Source organism: Struthio camelus, chromosome 1, assembly GCF_040807025.1.
Source record: "Struthio camelus isolate bStrCam1 chromosome 1, bStrCam1.hap1, whole genome shotgun sequence".
NCBI classification, from domain to species: Eukaryota; Metazoa; Chordata; class Aves; order Struthioniformes; family Struthionidae; genus Struthio; species Struthio camelus.
In genome coordinates, this window is record NC_090942.1 from 220295531 (window position 1) to 220316798 (window position 21268).

At 45.5% G+C, this 21268-nt stretch overlaps 1 protein-coding gene across 9 annotated transcripts in view; it reads right to left on the reverse strand.

Moving 5' to 3' along the window:
* Positions 1-21268, reverse strand: part of USP35 (ubiquitin specific peptidase 35) — a 41331-nt gene continuing 20063 nt past the window's right edge. For all 9 annotated transcript variants that reach the window (XM_009672618.2, XM_068930649.1, XM_068930652.1 and 6 more), the window contains 8 exons: positions 17326-17455; positions 15692-15793; positions 12561-12719; positions 11927-12120; positions 11717-11810; positions 9388-9494; positions 7002-8223; positions 1-5558 (listed from right to left, as the gene is read on the reverse strand). In XM_009672618.2, the coding sequence (XP_009670913.2) occupies positions 5388-5558; positions 7002-8223; positions 9388-9494; positions 11717-11810; positions 11927-12120; positions 12561-12719; positions 15692-15793; positions 17326-17455 (2179 nt within the window). In that variant the 3' untranslated portion in view covers positions 1-5387. The remainder of the gene's footprint in view (positions 5559-7001; positions 8224-9387; positions 9495-11716; positions 11811-11926; positions 12121-12560; positions 12720-15691; positions 15794-17325; positions 17456-21268) is intronic.

The window sequence follows — 21268 nt, forward strand, 5'->3', positions numbered from 1 at the left end:
GTCTCTCACTGCTGACTCTGAAGATTGATTCAAGGGGGGAGAAAAGGAGTATTAATTTCTGAATTAGTGGAGTTACGCGATGCCTCTAAAGCATTTAGAGCAACTTCCAGGTTGTGTTGCGAAGTATCTCCCCTTCTTCAGCTCCAGGTGTCCTATCTGAGCAGTGATGGGGCAGATTTTGCAAGGCTTGGGGTACCCTTTTAGGTAATGCTGGCTCTGTCTAGGCTAGTAAATTAAATAGACTAGGGACTATTTACTGACCCCAAGGGCAAGTGGCAGTGGGGTTCAACAGGGCCTTTGCACGTACCTGCTCCTAACTCCCTGCCCAGCTGTCATCCAAGGGAGCTGGCCCAACCCAAAGCCATGCAGGGAACAGGCTAGGGCTTCCAAGGCCCAGTCCCATGCACTGGCTCGGGTTTATTTGCTGGTTCAGACCCTCCTAAGGCCTCACCAGGAAATGAAAGGCTGTGAAGACATGGACTTGGCATGCTTACTGGGGTGAGCCTTGCCAGTGACTGCAGGAGCAGGACCTTCTTCACCTTCTGCTTTGGGTGGTCATGTTAGTGCATGGTCTTGAGCTTTGCTTGTCCAGCCTTTGGATATCTTGAATTTCTTTTTCATGTGCCATCTCATTTTGTGCCTGCTTTTCTCTTTAGTCCAACCATCGCTCTTTAAATAACCTCAGAACAAGTCCCACTGTGTGGGTGAAGGTGCATTGGCCATGGACAGCAGGTAGACCCCGCCTCTAACCCAACCAGATCCTTCCACCAAGAAGGGTGAGGCAAGGATGAGCTGGTGGCAACATTTGCCAAAGCCCTGTCTTCTTTTGACACCAAATGCAATTTGGGCATGTTGCTGCAATATAATTATCTTATGTGTGCACCTGCAGCTCGGAAACAGCATGGGAATCTGCACAGCCTATTGCAGGCTCTGAGCAGTCCTCACTACCCTGGCCAGCACCAAGCGTATTTCAGACCCTTCAGCCTATGCTTTCCTCTTGCTGCATCACCTACCTCCTGAGTAAATACAGATTTCAGTGCTGCCAAATGCTTTCCCCTTCCAAGAGACAAGCACTTCACATACCCCTGCTCCACACGTCATTACAACTGCAAGACATGCAGCAAGTGGCATCTCCGGGCAGTCACATTTCAGTGGTGTCGGAGGTCTCCAAGAAACCAGGAGTATCTCTTTGCAGGCTGCACGCTGAGCACAATAGAGGAAAGAAACTGCAGTGGGAAAGTCAGCTACTGCAAGCCAAAAGACCCGGGGTGCAGGTGCTGCTGTTCGCCCAACACAAGAAGGGGGAGTGAGCCCAGGGCTTGCCCTGCACGGCCTCAATCCCTGGGTCCACAGGGATAACTCCTCGCGTCACATCTACGATGGAGCAGGGGCAAAATGAGACACCAAGCCCAACCCTGAAGTGTTTCCAGACTGACTTTTTAGACTTTTTTCCAGAATTTTTAAAATTGGCTCTCATTTCAAAGGAGGAGGTTCTCCATGTTTGTTAACTGTGGATCCAGGTCCCACTAGGAGCTGGTGAGGCTCATTCCTAATAGGCAATTTGGATGCTACCACCCTGCTTTAGAGGCTTCACAGTATGGGCATAGGATGCTCCACACCGGTCAGCCCCAGTGCCAGCAAATGGTCCTGGGTATGTTTAATTCCCTGCTGCAGATAATGCCGGTGTAGTCAGCTGAGCCTAATTTAACCCAAATGAAAGCACGAGGGTTGTAAAAAAGCATCAAAGTAATAGCGTGAGAAATTTGCAGTTGATACAAGAAGCCCTGATCACAGAAGTAGCGCCTGGGTTGTACCCTCTGTGCAGTAAACGCAGAAAGCAGTGTAGGACTGGCTGTTGCCACAAACATCTATATTTCACAGGTCACGTTCCTTACCAAAATTCAGAACAGTTCGGTAACAAAGGGGTTTCAAGCAAGCTTAAAAAAAATATTAGCAACTAACAACATATACAAAGTGGAAAAAGGCAATCCTTTTTCATACAAGGCCGTCAATGGTCAGAAAGAGAGGTTCAGGTCCACCCTGCTTAACCTGCAATTCTCTTCTGGATCAACACCAAGTTTAGAAGAAATGAGAAGTCTGGATTTCCAGCCACATTTCACCCATTGGTCTCTCTTTAGCCAGATCTGAGGCACTGAAATGCAATAGCCCAGCATGCAGTTTACATTAATATATATATTAATAATATAGCTATATTATTATATTACAATAATGGCATACTATAATATTATACTAATATATAGTATATTAATAGTATTACTAGTGTTATAGTATATTGATATTATTGCTGGTATTAATAATGGTGATATTACTAATGTAATGTATGAATATTAATGCTAATAGTAATGCATATTAAATATTTAGTAAATTAGTCATTTATATCTTTTTTTTTAATATCTATATAGAGAGAGAATAATTATTTGGGGGGAAAAATCTTAGAGCAACTGTAGACAATACTGTGAAAATACAGGCTCAGGGCTCAGTCCAAAAGGGAAATCCAGTGCTAAGAATTATAGGATATGAACAGAGATCAAAACAGACAACCGCATTATGTCGTTGAAAACACCCAGGCTGCAATCTCATGTTGAATCCTGCGGGTGGTTTAGGGCAGCTCATCTGAAAAATCATAGAGTAGAACAAGAAAATATATATTCGGGGAAGAGCTTAGCAATGCAACAGCTTCTCCGTGAGGGACAGTAATGAATTGGGCCCTTCGGCATGGCAAGGAGACCGTGACAGAGGAATCTGCAATCCCAAATGGTGTGCAGAAAACAGAGAGGGCCCCATTATCCTCTTCTTCCCATGACACACGCTCTGGGGAATAATAAGCACAGACTCCACTATCCCATGTTGTCTTACTCAGGCCACTTTTCCCTCTTTCTTTGATTATCTGTCATCTTGACTATTTAGATTAGGAGCCGACCAAGGCAGAGACGGTCTCCCACAAATGTAATGTCCAGCACCGAGCACAGCTGGCACCAGGTCTCAGTAAATGCCTCCAGGTGACACTGTAATGCAAAGAAGGAAGTCAATTTGACCTTCAGGAACAAGAAAGCACTAGGAAACCTCTTTGGACAGAAGATTATTATTAATGTCAGGAAATTCTGTACTTTTTGTATAATTTCAGCTTTGGTTCCATATTTATTTCCCATTAGCACTGCTTTAAATCTGGCTTAATTCCAGTAAATACAATAGATATGGTCTGCTATTCATATACATAATCCCGTTAATGGGATTACAATCTGCCAGTGTAACTTGGATTTGAATTTACTGCGGTACGGTTCATAACAGTTGCAGTTTAAATATAATTCTTCAGTTTTGAAAGATCTTTATTTGTCTCATATTTTATAAAACAGAAGACGAGATCCTCAGACTGGGGTTTTATTTTCACTCCTCTTTCACGCTGCTCTATTTATGTTTAAAGTGCAGGGAAACATAGTCCAGCCAGCAGCTCTGCTGGCCAGGCCACAGGCTATTCAAAGGTAGGAGAACCTGGGAAATTCAACATTTTAGGGCTCGGAGCACTCATTTGGCAAGGGGAAACCAGCCCCTGCAGGCACAGCGACAGGGGAAACACTTCCACCAGAGGGACACGCACCCGCAGCCAGACCCAGTAGGTCAAGCAAGATCCGGCCCCAACTCAAGCTATGCTAGCGATAAGCAACAAGCTGGAGACCCACCAAAGTGGGGTGGCCAGCAACAGATGGGTTACAGGAGGCTGTCCACAACCAAAAGGTCACAGAAATGTCTCATGTCCCCAAGCATCAGTGGATAAAGGACCAAAGCCACTTTGTAAAGCTACCAGTATGAGACACTAAGCATGCCGTAAATCTCCACGTTGCATGACTTCATCTCCTTTATTTATATATAGGAAAGACAATAAAAGAATATTAGAGTATACGCCAGAGATTGGATCCCAAGCCAGAACGTGTCCTCTCTAGCAGACCTCACCTCCCATCTGCAACATCTGCAGCAATTTCTGTGCTTTGCCTTTCACTCCATGGCAATGCAATATTCTCCCCACCCCATCAGGATTAGGCTCTGAACCCAGGACCTAAGGCACAAGCCTCTGCCACTTGAGCTAGAGAAATCTCTACTACAGGCGCGAGTGAGGAGGAGGCTTGGACAACCACTAGGGAACTGCATTACATGGAGCTACGTTCATATAGACACGTGGCCCAGGGGTAAGGTCAGCCTCCCACAATCAAAATCAGCCTCTGTCCTTACAAACCGACATTTATATTGGCTTATATAATGCATTGGCTTATATATTATGTATTTATATTGGTTTATCTAATACATCCAGTTGGGGTTACTGTCCTTGCAAATCAGTATTTTAAAAAACAGCTAGTGGTTTTGGCAGGGGGGGGGTCTCCATTTTTGGATGCTCAATTCAAGGTATCCCAAAAGAAAGCCCAATTTCTAAACAGTAGATCTGGCCCAGAAACCCAGGAAATGACAATAGCAGAAAAAGGGTAACCGAGTCCTAAAGACGTGCCTGAACAAAGGGCTGTGTGTCTGAGGCCGCCGCGTACATTAATAGCATCCAAAATGTCAGGCGAGGTCACTGTAGGAAATGGGTAACACAACAGGGGCTTGATGAAGCACAAAAAGCCCAACAAGACCAGGGTCAGTCTCTTTTGGCTCTAGGGGTTCGGGCCCCTCAGCTTCTTTCCGGACGTTTTGCAATGCTGCCTTGGCAACTGCACAAGGTCTCGCTAGTCGACCTGCTCATGTTCGCTCTGATTGAAGCAGGCTCACGGGCTCACTCCCCCAGGCAAACCTGCCTTGCCATGCTGGCCGCTGAGCTTTTTTAGGAAATGCAGTTCCTTTACATTGTCTCCACATGGGTTCTCAAATATGCATTAAAAAAAAAAAAAAAAGGAAAGAAATCAAGCAGAGGCACCCCAAAAATGAGTCGACGCTGAGGGAAAGCCTGGGCTGCAAATGGGGCGTCCATGGAAGGTCTCAAGCCCCAGAGCTACACTGGGTCTGTCCCTGTCCTCTCGGCAGGCTGGTGGCAGGGTTTGCAGCAGGCAAGACAAGGCTACGCTTAAGCAAAAGGGCACTTCTCTGAGCTGTCATCAACTGCTCGTCTCCGTAGGTGCTTAGCTACTAGGATTACTTTAAGGCGTTAAGATCAAGTGCATAGAAAGCGGTAGGACCCTCCAGGCACCAGCATTTAGCTCCAGCCAGCCACATAGTATCTGAGTAAGCCCGTGAGTCCTTTTTCGTTGAAAGATTCAAGGCCAAATCCTTCTCCGAGATGCTTGCTGTCACTGGTGTCAGAAAGAAGGGGCCTCTGGCTTCAGGTTGGCCTGGCAGCTGGGTTAGACACGTAGACATGAATGTTAGATTTAACCTGATCCCTAGAAGACAAGTCCGTGAAATGAGCCGGATCCTCCTCCCCCAGCAGCAGGGCTGCAGCCCCCCGACGAGCTGTCATCATCCTTGTCCCTGTCAAAGTCTCTCCACCACAGAGGGGATTTCGGCAAGGCGGAAATGTAGGCAGCTCTGTTCCTTGCTTCTTTTTCCTGTTCCTGGGAAAAGGGAGGAGGAGAAATAAAGCAAAGATATTGCCACTACCTGCTGCTAAATGGCACGGAGAGTTGCTCCCACCTTCCCTTCAATGAGAGAAGTTGGGCGCCTGTTTCTTCATCAGTGGGAGCCTGCTACAAATTACTCCGGGGGTTATCAGATCAGGTCCTGGTGAGAAATTCAGCAAGGTGGAAGGCAGATCAGAGAGGTCAAGGGCAGGTTTCACTAGGAAATCTGGGGGTCATCAGCCGGGATAGTTCAGCATTAATGGATAAATCACAAAGGAATACTCTCTCTGTAAGCCCACTTGTGGAAGGCGAACAGGGTCCCCAAACCTTGCTTAAAGCGGGAAGGGAACTGCTAGTGATAAATAATGGGCAGACTTTGGACCCATAAACAAAATGCACAGCCACAGGATCCCCAGGGACTCGCAGACTTTGGAGCGATTGTCCAGCACAGGTCTCTAAATCTATCTAAGCAGTGAGATAAAGTATGCGCTTTCCTCCGATAGCCGAGTGCTCATCGCTAGAGCTGTCATCAAGCATGAGGTGCAACAGGAGCTGGGGAGACACCATGGCAGGGAGATGCATCAAAGCATCACATCTTCCAAGCCGTGGCAGGTGATTGAACAATAGACCCTCCGCAACCTGCAGCAACCTCTGGGAGAGGAGCAAACTCCTCAAATTCCAACCCATCTGCCTTTCCTTCAGATGATTCACTTCCTACAGGACACTTCTGCTGTTTGGAAAGCTTTAGCCTATTAATGAAACCTGCCCTAGTTTTTATTCCCAGCTCACCCATCTTTCCTAGACATCTAGTAGAAAATTTGCTGTGGATCTTTGGCCAATTTCAATGAACTCGGTTCTCCAGCTGAGGACATGCTTTGGAAGCACAAAAAACATGTTTCTGTTAGTTAGGCAAGATCAAGTAGCTGCTTCTCCCTCACTTAACATAGCCACAAAGAAAAGATAGGCTGGACCCTGGGGAAAGGGAGCAGAGATGTCATTATACTGCACAGGGAGCTGCCAGTTGATCAGGCTAGGCAACAGGAACAAATTTACGCAGGAACCAAACTTTCCCACACAGTACGTCGTCCATCGGCAATATGTGTGTTGTGGATGGTCCTAGCAGCAAAGTCCAGTTAAAAAAATCAAAGGCTCAAATTCCCTTCTGCTCTATCCTGGCAATCTCAGCCAGGAAGCCACAGCCTGGTGACCCACTTAGGTGATGAGGGAGGTAGGAAAGCTGTGACATAGCCACATACATAGCCGTGAAAATCATATGCAGAGTACAGTACTTAATCTAGCTCTGAGTTAATTTGGGTATCTGCACATGTGGACTTATCCTCAGAACCAGATCCTGCTGCCACCGAGATCAGTGCCATTGATTTCGGCAGCAGCAGGAATGCATCCTTCTGCCGCAGCGCAAATGGCAAAGGGAGTTACCTGCAAGTAGAGGATGTTGTCTTTGGAAATGGCTTCCATCAAGTCCTTATTGAGGGAGGGTTCGCCGTGTGGGCGGCTCGCCTCAGCCCCAGCCTCGTGCAACGGGCAGCTCTGCCTGCCCGGGCGCTGCCTGTAGAAGAGCACATAGGCAGTGTCCTTGGGGAAAAAAGAGGTCACATTGCTGACCGATTCGAAGGAGGAGAAAGAAACCCTGGTGTCATTGAAGAGGTACCACTGGATTTCAAAGTCCAACTGCTTGTCAGAGGCAGGTTTCTGTGCGCCGTCCTGGGGCTGCCCAAGGGTGCTGGTGTCGCTGCACTCTCTGGAGTAGCAATAATAATGGCCACTCTCGGAGGAGATCCCTGAGTGCACCACCACGCTACAGAGGTCATAAACGACAGACACAAAACTGCTGCCTGGGGCAGCTCTGTCCTTCCTGCGGTGCCAAACATCCTCGCTTTCTTCTGGGGCAACAAGAACAGGCAGCTTCAGCACCAAGGGAATGGAGACATTATCCAAGATCTTCTTCCTCTTCATGGTCCTCGGGTCGAAGGAGAACCGCAGCAGGGTAAGGATGAGGTAGTGCGGCCCCTCCGTCAGCTCAGCCACTTTCTCAGCATCCTGCAAGGAAGCACATTTCTCACAATGATATTTATTTTCTGCTGTCAGTCTCTCCGGAGACAGGAAATAATTGATTAAATCCGGAACAGATCTGGAGTCCTTGGGACTGCATGTCTGCTCCCCAAAAGCCAAGAGAGGGTCTTTGGCTGAATCCATGTTAACAGCATCGCTGCTTAAGGGAGTTGCCTGCTCTCCTGGCTCCTGGAAACCCAGTGTTTCCACCAGCACCAGCTGGGCTGGGTGGTCTCCAGACACATGAGGCTTCTTCTGCTTCCTAGGAGATCCCATTATCTGGCTTGGGTTTCCAGGAGGCTCAATAAACTGTGGACCAATTTCTTCCACTGGTAAAACAGATGTGCTCCCTGTCCTAAGCACATGCCTGTCTGGCGGAGGGAAAGCCAGGGACAGGTCTGTGAAGGCTTCTTCTCGAGAGGAGACATTCAGACACTTCAGGCAGCGGATTTTTGTCATCATTTTACCCCCAAACATCTTCTCAATTAATGTCTTGTTTAAATAATGCTGTTCAATGGCCTGAGACATCAAGCTGGATTCTTTCAGTTTCTGGTAGATCCTTTTTCCGGTTTTTTCTTCTTCATGTAAACTTTGGCAGGAGAAAAAAAAAAAGGTTTCATTATACATCAGTACAACACCAAGAAACAGTTTTAATGTATAGTTTCTATCTGGTGGGGTTTAATTCAGTTTAAGCTGCATAAGCATAGGTGCCTGGTGCCATCTGAAGTGCTGCAGGGCACCTCAGATATCTGCACATCTGCTCACAGCTGGCAGACGTGGCACAGAGCCTGCGGGAGCCTCATTCCTTTCAGGATCAGCAGCTGGAGACCAGGTGGGACACCCCCAGGCACATCAAACAGCTCTGCATGTCTATGCTTAGGCATCTGCATCAGGCCACTAGTTTCTCCTTTTCATCCTTCGCCTTTATACGGTGGCTTTCGACCTCTCGTCACCTTCAGATGGATAGAGAGAGTCCTGCCAGCCGGGGCGTTTGCTGTAGGTGGAAAGCAGGGAGTGAAGAGGGCAGGATTTTGGAATCAGAGATCTTTGTGTGCTATTGATCCCTCTCCTAGGGGGATCACTGGGATGCTGGAGATGTGGGGGTTCTAGGTAAGAGAAAGGCAAAATTAACATCTCAAGAACAAGGCTTCAAAGAGAGCCAACTAGCTTTTCTCTGAACTTGGCACAATCATTCCTTCTGGCCTTCAGAGTAAAGGCAGAAATTTTCAAGATGAACTGATTTCCTGAGCTTATCTACTGGACAGCATAAACAGGGTTTTATGAAGAAGCCTGGGACTAGTCTCACTGCCTTTCAGCCCCAGGCACTCAAGTCTCCATTCTTCGAACTCCTCTGGGTCTCAGCTACTATTCCTGGCTCCACTGTGCTTTCTAAATACCCGTCATTTGGGTGAAATATCATTCATTCCAGCACCCAGGGCTAGTATAATATACTTGATGTGTGAAAAAGAACAAGTGTCAGACAGGGCTCGGAAATGCTCTGAAGCAAGCACCAGTACCAGGCAGCAATATTAGTTGTCAAATACCCTCCACTGTTCTTGCTAGAAAATAAGACTGGAGTGCCACGGGAAGAGAACAGCCACCTGCGCTTGAGTTATCATTAAATATTACGTTCCCGGCCTGACGCATCGCTGTGCTGGGCGGCGCAGAGGCAGGGCAGTGAGATTGTCCCTGCCCCAACACGGTTGCTGTCAGTGCACACAGGGGCTACGAAATCGCGGCGTCTGCCACGTACCGGTCCAGCAGGTACTTCAGATACTCTGAGCAATCCTGCTGAGCACCAGGGGTGAACCAAGGAGGCCAGGAGGCAGAGAGGAAACTTTCAGGTGAGATGGCAGGTCGCTGGCAGGAAAAGACAAGAGGGAGAAAAGCATTTAAGCCAGGGTCCAAGTTCCCGTTTGGCATTGGGGGATGGAGATGGAGGAAGGAGGTCTTTCCGCCTGCTCTGCCAGGAGCAGGGTACACTTGTGTGCCACGGTCCTGATGAGGTCCCTTCTTTTTCCGCACAAGGGCTAATCCCTGAGCTCGGGAAGACTTGCTTGGTTCGCTACAAGCCTTCGCTGTCTCATGTAAGGCAACAAGGTCAAAAAACCCATGCCCTACTCCCGACTCCTCATGCTATCTCTAACATAAGAGCCTGGGCCACTCACTTCACCTTCTTCTGTCTGAGGTTTTCCCTTAAACAAAACCAGCACAACAGGACCACGACTGGAAGGGTAAATGTCCCGCTTCTCAGTTCTGCTTAACATCCCTTTGCTCTTGTATTATGAGAACAAGAGCTTCTGCTCACCTATTTTTAATGGGCCATTATTTTATATACACTACTATTAAATATCCTCATGTTTATTTCTTCCTTCACTTTTCAAATGGTTTATTTTCCTGGCCCAGAGACTTCTACTTAATTCAGCCTGAATTTAATTTGTTGCTCCATTTAATTTGATCAGGATATCTCTCACCAAATCCTTCTATGGAAAAACAAAACAAAAAATCCACTAAATTTCCACCCATCATTCTAATCACTGCAGGCAGGTAATCTGCATTACCAGATAATGTAATCACTGCCCTTAGGAAGCTGCTGTCTAATTAATATGGAAAAATAAACATCTTCAGCAAAGCAGTGACTTTAAAAACTGCCCAAAGAAGTAAAATAACTGGAAGGCTATTATTAGGAAACTATTAGGAAATTAGGAAAACAGCACGACTGATCCAATCCATAATATTATTTTACACCCTCGGCTGGACAGCTGGTAAGCAAAGGCATGAGGAATTTCGGTCCAGGGGAAGGGACACGGCCAGCACAGGAGGAAGATGGCACAAAGCAGCGACCATACTGTGCTGTGCATCCACAAGAAAGCTTTCCAGCCTTGCGCAGTGCAGCCAGGGGATTTGGGGGGGGGTGTTTTCAGACTACAAGCTGCATGATAACAAGCAAGTAGTTCTGTGCAAATCCAAGTCTTGGTGATGCTTCCACTTGTAACAGCCCATCTTGCTTTTCTTCCCGCCCCTGATCACAATCCTGGACACCAAGCACAGGGGTGTCTTGGGAAAGAAAGCATAAAACACTACTGTATTTGCTCATCTGAAGATCACAGACACCCTACGCTGCTGTTAAAAAGTAGGCTCTTTTATGACTAAATATGATATTTAACAGGTTCTCTTTTTTTTTTTTTTAATCCAAAGCCCCCTGAAATGAGATATCACCACGATGCAACAAGCCAACACTGTCAGTCAAGACTTAGAAAACAGGGGACTGAGCTAAATGGTTTCACGACAAGGGAAAATTCACTGGTCAATGACTTTCAAAATCCTGTCCCTTTAGGGATAGAAAGATATATTTTCAAGAGAGGGTCTAGATATGACCATACTTCATCTCCAGAAGTCTGCAGCTTGGTCCCAGAGGTCTGAAAGGCAAAACCTTGCTGCTTCCTACAGTGTGTTATGGTCATTGTGCATACTTGCTAAACGCTCATTCATAATTAATTTGATTATGGGCTACAGAATCTTGTAGTTTCCCTCAAATGCAGAAGATTTAAAGCATCTGGACTCTAAAGGGTCCTTTTGTTTTCCTTCTAACAAAACCACTTTTAAGGCAAATTCCATAAATTCCACATAATTTGCCTTTACTTTGCTGTGAAGCAAAGGGACAACTGAGCTGAGCCGATCTTCTTCCTTGCTGCATAGCAAGAAACAGAAACCTTCATACCAACAAGCTTTTTCAGTCAGCCACATACGTAAACTATTAACAAATGGGTCTCACTGTCTACTAATGGATTTCACTGTCTAATACTAGTTATTACATCAAACCAAGGAATGTCACAGGCTGAAGGTACGGAGCCTGGTGTGAATGCTGCTCCATTTCATGTGTGATAGGAGTTTGGGACTTACTTGCCTCCCCCACCCCCAAAATCTGCCTTTTCCATATAAACAAAATTTGTCCCTTTATAGAAAATCCACCAAGATCCCCAGCTCCTTATCAGCACGTTGGAGTAGGCAGGAAGTGACTTGGAGACGAGCCTTTCCGCAGCCGACAGTCCAAACAAATAACTAGAACATGAAATAATTACCTGACTGTGCTCCAAAAATGCAAAGAGCCACTGGAGCTTTGTCATCAGCGGCTGGGAGTTGCCCTCCGTTAAGTTCAACACTGAATGCCTGAAACTGTAAAAGAAAATGAGAGATGCAAAACAAGACAGAAAATTAGTCTGGGAAGAGCCATGCTGGTGGCAAACAACCTGAGAGCAGTCTTGAGTGGGAATGAGGGAGCGGAAACTCACTCTGAAGCCATGAAAAGAGACTGTATGATGCTATTCATGTAGCAGGTGTTTCCCAAGTTCATTAACCCAATCTTTCCCGTCTCAGATTTGGAAGCCAGGCGTGGGTAGAAGCAAGCCAGTTCGTTCTTCTGGGAGGTCCAAGCATTCTGTCCCAAGAGATGCTTAATCCGGTCTTCGTTTGGAATTGGAAGAGCCTTGGAAACAGAGATTTGTGTCACAGATCAGCACCTCTTGATGCAAAGAATTAGTAACAGACAACGGCAAAACTTCTCTGCAAGAGGTGTTCATGACAAAACTTATTTCCCTTGCTTTTCACACGCACCCGCATGCATGCGAGGAACTGTTTAGCTGCAAGTATTGGTAGTTTAGAGGCATTCAAACCACAGCTAAAACCCATAGTCATAATCAGGACTTCTGTAGGTCCACTGGAAGTCTCTGCCCAAAATGCAGCCAGCCTGCCTACAAGGGGCTCAAACTGAAGAGTTTTAAACCCTTTCTTCTGCCAGATCTTGAGGTATTCAGTTAGGACATCCTGACCAGTAAGACACTCCCTCTGTGCTAGACGGCAAACTAACATGCCACTTCTGCATGCAATACACAGCTTGGAAAAGTAGCCGAGAGGTGTATGTCTTACTTTAACCGCTTCTAGGACTGGTTCGTAGAGATCTGGAAATCCTGAGAAGCGGAAGAACATACAGTGGACGAGCTCAGCCAGCTGCTCCAGCGAGCTGGTGGCAGAATTGGAGTCCTCCTTCTTCAGAGAGGCCACCAGCCTGGGAATGTGAGGGAGCAGCTGGAAAAAGAAAGTTCACTCAGTCACATACAGCTCCAAATTACTCACAGAGCTGTAACACACACGCGAGTGAATGAAATTCACCCCCAGGCAGAAAGGACAGTGCAGGAGTTCACTTCAGTCCCATGCAGGACTTCATCTTTTATTTGTTGAACTGAACAGCTCCACTGACTTTAGCAAAGCAAATTTGGGGTTACACACCTTAGGGGGGTTTCATGCTGCATAAAAAATGCAGGTTTGCGCTCGTTCTTTGCCATGCTGTGATTTTCATTCTTTGCACAGATTAATCTCTGCTAAAACACACACACACACGCTCTGGAAAGGAGTGTTATATGCTAAGTATCGAGTAAAGTGTTTCACACCTCCAAGGTAAGTAAATCAACCTACAAGAAGTGTATTCCCTATCTTGAGTAATAGGATGTGCTACATTTTATCTCATGCTGCATAAATAAAATTGCAACTGGCATGATCAGATGGGTGGTGACAGGCATATAAATAGCGTATTTATTATTTTGCTTATAGTGTCACCCTTAATCTAGATTTTTTTTTTTTAAATGAACAAACCAACCCAAATGCAAATGATAAATTGCTCTCGGGCCCCCTCTGCTGACCCTGTAGCAGCAGTGAATTAATAATCTACTCCAAAACCTGCAGATGTGCTAAAGTGGAGTAAAAGGTGACCTTGGGCATTCACGCAACATTTTTCATATTTCTATTTTATGTTATTTTACACTGGAGCAAGTCTGGACTAAAATATTAGAATCTCTCCCACAGCCATTTCCTGGGCCTTCCTTCCCTCCTTTCTTCCTCTTTCTCTCTCCCTTTCTTCCTCTCTGGCTCCTTGTTTCTCCTTCAAAATATTGCCGAATTTAACTATTTCCTTTCCAAATGGAAAGTTTTGCTGGGGAAGCAAATGAATTTTAATACCAGTACAAATACCATTTTATAAATCAATATTGTGCTAAGCTGTGAGAGGAACAGTTCTCAGAACTCTTCCAAAGTACCAGGGCAAACGCAAAGAGATAAGAAGCAAGACAGGCTTATGCTCTGTTTTTAAAAAATTGGTGGGAGGAAATCTGTGCTTGCTGGGCTAGAGATGAAAACTTCAGGCCAAGAGCAACGGGTGACTTTTGGAGTGTTTCAAACTGTGGACGCCCAACTGAAGACAATCCGTTGGAAGGGTCTATTTTTAGAAACTGGAGAGTTTCTCAAGAAATCACTCTCTTCTAAAGTGTCTCCAGCTGAGGAACAAAAACACATCAGTTGAAAATGTTGGCTCACTTTGATTTTTTCCAGCCTAATATGCTTATTTCATGATTCTTTAGGCAAAAATCCAAAGGCTTTAATGAAAAAATATAAAATCAAACATTAATAGGAGTGATATTCCATTATTTTTTATCAGTTCAGTCACTGAAAGCATGCCTTTCCCTTCATCCCCGCTTTTTAATTACAGCATTCCAGTGGCAACACTGGAAAAAAGCAGAGCAGTGCCTCAGTGTCAACAGCAAAATAAAATATGAAATACCACTGAGGAAATGAAAAGAGAAGATTCAAATGCTGCTAAAAAATGGGTTGTTTTGTTTTTTTGGCCTTTAGCAGCAGAGAATTCATGAACTGGAAGTGTTCTGATCCAGTCTCTAAATCTCATTCCATGACGTTGAGTAATCCTTGGAAAGATATCCGATCGCCTCAAGAAACGGTAATGGGTGTCCGAAGATGTTGGTAACACTTTGAAGTTGTACGTGGAATGGTCCAGTGAGACCAAGGGAGGGTCAGGCACTTGTTTAGGGAACGGCAAGGGCTTTTGAGGAATATATTCCCTTTCCTTTGCTGAGCCCCCTGAGATGCTCTCTATGCAAAGGCTCGTCTAACATGCCCGAAGTCAGAGTGGCAAAATTTGCAACATCTCAGCTGAAAGGATGGCAACAAATAATTTTGGGGCTGTATCTTCTTAACCTGAGCATGAAACTACATCCTAAGCCAGCCTACGTGAGCATAACCTTGGCCCAGGACACCCTGCACATCCCCTTTCTTTGGCCAGGCAAACGCAATTGTGCAGCTCAGCGGCAAGCCAGATCCAGACCAAGCCACGCAATGCCGACCATCTGGCGGTTTCTGCCAGGTTAGGTTTTTTCCTGGATCCATTTTATGACGCAGTTTCCCCAGCAGCCATACAAATGACCTGGCACAAGGGAGAGTGGTTGAGAGAAACAAGCGGTCCAAGACTTGGCAAGGGCAGGGGAAGAGGGGAGCCACTGCTTTCATTTGCAGGGTTGGCAAACATCAGGTTAAAACGACTGCAAAACCGCTACAGCTGTTTCTGATAAGGCCCTCGGTGTGGCTTAACAGGCCATGCCACACGTTCACACTAAGTGTGTCCTCAGCTGGCCAGCTCTGAAGCTGAGAAAGCATTGTGAAGGCTGTGGACACTTGCGCACAGAAATCACTCTTCCGGCTAGCAAAGCACTGCAGAAAAAAGCGTGGCCTGTGCACAGTAAATCCGGACAGTGCCCACATTGGGAATCAGGAAGAGCCAAGCCCCTGTCAGCTTTACACTGATTTATCCCTGGAGATGAGCCATCAGGCTCATAAGCCTCAAGAGAAATGGGAGGAATCATCCGAGAATAAAGTAAGGCCTCACTTCTGCTCTCCATCTCACTCTTATCCAGTACGGTTGCTTGGTCCATAGCAAACAACTCCTCTTAGACTCAGGACTTCCCTCCGTATCTCAGCCCCAGTTTTGCAGTGCCCATAAAGCTTTCTGGGCTGCAGAAGATGGTGCGCAGATTCCAGGGTCAACATACCTCAGTTTGACAGACAGGGTTGGGTTTTCACACGATGCAAAGAAGCAGACTACAGAAAGTGATTCCCTAGTATCTCACCTCCTCAGACTCCCTCCCAGCTCCCACATTCACCATGGCACAGCTTCGCACAGGGTGACACACTCATCTGAGTTCTGGATTCAGCCTTACCAAGTGGAACGCTTCATGGGAGTGCTGGAAACTCAGGAGCATGTACTGCAGGACGGACAAAGCCCCCTCTCTCACAATAGGGTACAGTAACTTGGAGAAGACCTAGTGATGGAGGGAAAAAAAAGCAAATGAGAAGGCAGGATGGCATAGCACCATGCACAAGAAGGGCACAGCAGGAAGGAGAGGCACCAGGCAGGCTCAGCTGGCCTGCATTCATCTACCGCATCTCCTGGTCCATCTCTACACCTGGACATTGAAGCAAATAGGAGCGCAGCTTGCAGCCAGGTCTCTAGTTATCGTCTGTCCTGAGTGTGGCCTCAGTGCACCCTACATATACCATGTAGGGTATCCTCACTGTTTTAGGCCTGCACAATGTCTAGCACAACAAGGTGCTGATCTCTGGACTATTAGTATAGCCATAGCACTGTTGCATCTCGCACTCTCCAATAGAAGAGGCCATGCGAGCACATGTCATATTTTCTAAAATGTGCCTCTTCTATTTTATTGTGATATTTGAATTTTTTTCTCCAACTTTTCAGGCAAATAGACAGAAAGCAGAGGACAATTTGTCCTACCCTACAGAAAATGGCAACAAATATCTACAGCAACACCCAGTAACCCTTCCAGATCACGCTTCTGAACATTTCCAAGAATCACATACAACATTAAGGGCTGCATCCCTTTCCTAAGCATTAACAGTGAAAGGAAAGATAAATAAAAATTGGAGACTCTAGGTTACTCCCCCACTGTTTGATGCACACGAGGCATCACAGAGACAAACGTAGTCTGCGTTTCTACAGTGACTTCCGCTGATATTCAACCAGATATTATCACCATCTTACAAAGGAGAAAAAGGAGGCACACAGGAGCATGGAAAATGTTATTTGAAGTGGCCAGTCTGAGTGCTTAGTCTCCTGGCTTTCAGGTAGTGGCAAGCACTCACCACCAAAACAGCTGATGGCAAAGGGAATGGGGGATTTATCTGTGATAGTAAACGAAATGAGGCCAGGCTACAAGCTTAAAAACTGGTCTGTGACTGTGCAGAGTGCTAATATGCTCATCGGCACGTATTTTGCCCATGCCAGCCAGCACTGATCCAGGCACAACTGAATGAGAGCGTGTGCCTCACATCCCCAAAGGCAGGTTGTACAAGATCTCCCTGTTTTGGAAGGGAAAACATTTCGATGGCCTGAGAGCCCTTGGCTTGTTTTATTTCATAACCTTTAAGATATTAGCACCTCTGCAAACCAAGCCCTAAAAAGCCTCAGCTTGGGCTCTTGACCAAAATCCTTAGGCAACATGCTCAGGCAAAGAACATGCTGCCTCCCAGCACCCAGCTCCCTCTAGCAGCAATAACACACACGTAAGGTGGGGCTTTCTGGAGAACATAACCGCTAGCTGCAAAATGGGTATCAGTCCGCCACCCTGTATGCAGCAACGCAGCTTTAGCACAGCATGCAGCGGGCACAGCCTATTAGCAACGATCCTTTCAGATCCCCTCGGGGACAGCATAACATTTGCTATTCATTTCCAGTCACTTCTCATCCTCATTCGGTTGAAAGACAAGGCGGAGGATATCGCAGACGCAAGGAGAACGCTGCTGTTTGTAGCAGCGCTTAAAGGAGGCCACTGACCTTTTCAATTTTCGAAAGAGTAACTTCGATCAAGATGCTGAACTTTTTCACTGCAGCCAAACCCTTCAGCAGAGCAATGATCCACTTGTCTATGTTCTTTCCCAGGGGCCAGGACACCCAGTCAATCATCCTAAAATGAAATCCAAATTCTTTAATAATAACTTAATGCATACATTGTGAAAGTCGAACTATGCTCAGTCAGCAGAATGACCAAGCAAGAAACAGGCCTCCCCATAAAGCATTTCATACGTTATTCAAAGCACAACACCTCCTGAACTAGAATTACCCCCATATCACCTGCATTTTGTGTCGGATGAGAGGACCTGACCCCAAATCCATAGAAGGAGGTTTTCCGTTAACTTCAATCGACTTGAGATCAAGTGCACACCACTGGTATATCGTTGTACTGCTTTGTGGCCTTTCTAGTATATCTCTCAGAGGCGTTCAAGAAACGAGAACTCTGCTTTTAAAGAATGATAAGGTAGGTCTAATGGGGTGGTGATGGGTGTCTGTTCCAGATCCTTAGTGTTAGTTACGGATCAAGGTCTCTGCATTGCTACCGTTAGAGAACATGGTACTGGTATGATCTCTGGATTGTTCCCGGCAAGGAAATACCACTCAGATTTGGATCTTTATCTTCCCTGTATGGGAGACATTTATTCCCAAATATACATTAGAGAAAAAAAATATTGCTAACCCTGATAAGAGCCCGATATTTCTGAATTTTATAGCTAACACTTCTTCTCCTCTATACACGCAATCAACAAGGTGTCACAATATTTAATACCTGTTTTCCTAAGTAGCAAACAACTGCACAGAAGAGTCAGTTATTAAAAGTAATCTGAGTGATGTAGGTCGTTTCTTTTCAAATTAAGTGAGAAGTTAAACAAAAATGGGAGGTAACTAAGGCTTGGGGTCTCCAAGGGTCACACTTTGCTGATCACTTCAGTACCTTTGATTGGAAGATCTCTCAGGTCTCCTTCACATTAGTTTCCCACCACAGTCCAGCTATCTTTCCCAACCAATCTTTTTTGCTTATCAAGCTGTATATTTTGCAAAATATATAAAGGGAACCAAGATGAATAACCAAAACGAGGAGAAGCTCAGGGATAAGCAGAGTCTACAAAGCACTAGGGAAAAAAAAAGGTAGCCAGTAAAGAAAGCTTAAAGGGCAGAATATGTTGGAATGTTGAGAAATGCCAAAAGTCAAGCCGAGTCAGATAATACAGTAAATGTCAAAAAAGCTTCTGCAGACATTTGCATCAGAAGAGAATAAGGACAGACGTGCAATCATTACACACGCAGGATGTGGTGGTGATTAAAGATACGATATGGCTTCTAGATGCGACTTCCAAACTAAACACATCCTCTGCCTCAGTTTTCAGCAAGAGGAAGGAATTGATCAGGGTGATAAAAGAGAAGGCAAATAACGGGTATGAGAATGCAAGCAGAAACAATGACAGCTGATACGAAAACAAAACTTGAAGAGCTCATGCACTCCAGTCAAGGGGACTCGGTAACCTCCAGTCTAGAAAATGCAAACACTGGAAATGTAAAATTTAACTCTAGTGCGTTCTGATGACTCTGTTAACTTGGGCATGGTGCCATATGCCTGAAGAATAGCAAGACAGTTCCTGTAATGAAGACAGGCAATGAGAGAATGACTGGAAAGAAGGGATATCATGTCACAGGGGTCTACCACAGGCAAACTGTGCCAAGCTAAGGTTTGTCAAGATGCCTGATTTTCTAGTCACAGGACATGCAGTAGATCATATCTCACTGGGTTTCAGCAAAGGTTCTGATGCATACTTGTGCATGTGGGAGCAGTTAGTTAAAACAGAAAATTTGGCTTAGCAGAAGAACTTTGAATTAGGTAAGAGGCTGGTTCCAGGAAAGCTGGAAATGAAATACTGTAAGTCTCAGGCTGCACGGACATTATAAGCAATGTTTTTCAGGGTCTAATGGCATTAACAGAAATATCAGGAGTATGGCTGTGAAATTTGTGATGACGTGAAGCTGGGAGGCATCATCAGTGGAGGAGGAGGTTCAGGATATCACAAGGAAGAACTGTGTGACCTTGAGGATTAGAGATGCAGAATCAGGATAAAACACATTCATTCAAAATGCATGCAGCGGTGATGGGGAAGAAACAACAAAAAGGGCTGCCACCTGATGGGAACTTATCTGCATGAAGAAGACTAGTGAGACAATGATGACCATGAGCTCACAGTGTAACTGTAGCCATGAAAAAGGCAAGCAGCACGCTAGGGTGCAGTAGGAAAGGCAGCTTCCTTACCAAAACAACATCCTTTAATGTCATGGTCTAAGGCCATCTAAAACACTGTGTACAAATCTGACTATCCATGTCCAAAACTAGTGAATTGAAGCAGGAGCAGGTGTTGAAAACACCTGTTGAGATGAACACAGAAATGGAGAACTCTCACAAGAGCTTAAAATAGCCTGGCTTGTTTAGCCTAGCCAAAGGAACACAGAGAGGGGATGTGACTGCTCTCTGTGCGTACATTGAAGGAATAAACATCAGGGAGGGAAAAAATCTATTTCAGCTATTTATGCTGGCATAAGATCAAATGAGCTACAAGATGACCAGAGATAAATAGAGGCTGGCAATTAGAAGAGAGATCCTAGCCACTAAAGCCATCAAATCCTGGAGCGGCTATGAAAGAAGAGCAGTGGGAGCAAAAGGCTTTACTGCTTTTAAGATTATAGTTGAACATTTGTGAAAGAGGTCTACAATGTCATTGACGGAAAGAGCAGGAACATGGACTTGGGGATCCAGAGGAGCCTCTTTGCCTTATGTTCTTTCACACGGGCATAAGATATCCTAGATAAGCTATCGTTTACCAACATTTGTGGCTAAATTATAACCTTGCCCCACTTGCTGTCTGTATTGCTACAGTACAGACAGTTGTATTTTATATTCACGTTGCACTTTCCACATTGAAAAATCCACAAATGTTTTGCAAGGCAGTTTTCCAAAGGAGTCATTGATTTTGCATGCTCGGTTTTTAAAAGGTCAGGGCCTGAGTTCCAGAGACAGCCGGTGCCTGCATCTCTGCGTGAAGGCAGACGCTCTCAACTCCAGACCTTGTCTCTTTGAAACAGATATTCACCAAAAAAAAAAAAAAAAAGCGAGCACTTCTGAAGCTATACTTACGGGCATCTGGGACTTATCTGAAATGCCTCTACCCTATGGGCAAATAGAGACACGTTCCTTCATCCTGTGGTGTACACTTATACCAGCAGGTGCCAGGCTTGCTTTTTTTAGCACTGTTTGCTCTTAAATGCTTGATCAAAATTTCCACCTTACCTTCAGTTTACACCCCTGCTAATGCCTCCCAAACCCGAACTTTGAACTCTGGAGGAAGATATTTTGGTCTGCAATCAGTTTGCAGGGATTCTAAGATGAAAGGCCCTGTTTACCCCTGTGCATTTTTCTTTTATTTGCGATTTATTGAGCACACACTCAACAAAAGTCCAATGTTAACGTAGCTTTCTGAGGCATCTGCCTGCTATAAACACTCCACCAAAACTTCCGCGTTTCTCCTAAGTGAACTTGATTACCTTTTGCAGGCTCTGCTTAATGTTTGGCTAACACTGAGTAATCATTTACTCATCCTTCTGCGTAACAAAGAATTTTTAAAGGAATGAAGCAATTGATTTTGCAACTGCTATTTTTAGGCGCTGCTGTTCTTAGTGGATTTATTGACTGGAGCTCACAGCAGCATCTGGGAACAGCATCCCAGAAGGAAGAAAAAAATTAAGGTTAAAAACTGAACTGACAACTTAATCCTTTGTCTTGGCCTGCTCTGGACTCTGGGAAAACCATGACCTTCTCTAACAAGAAAAGGCATCCTTCCTGCAGGCATAAAGTTCCCATCAAGAATTATACGCGTATCTATCATGTAACCTTATGCAAGGCAGA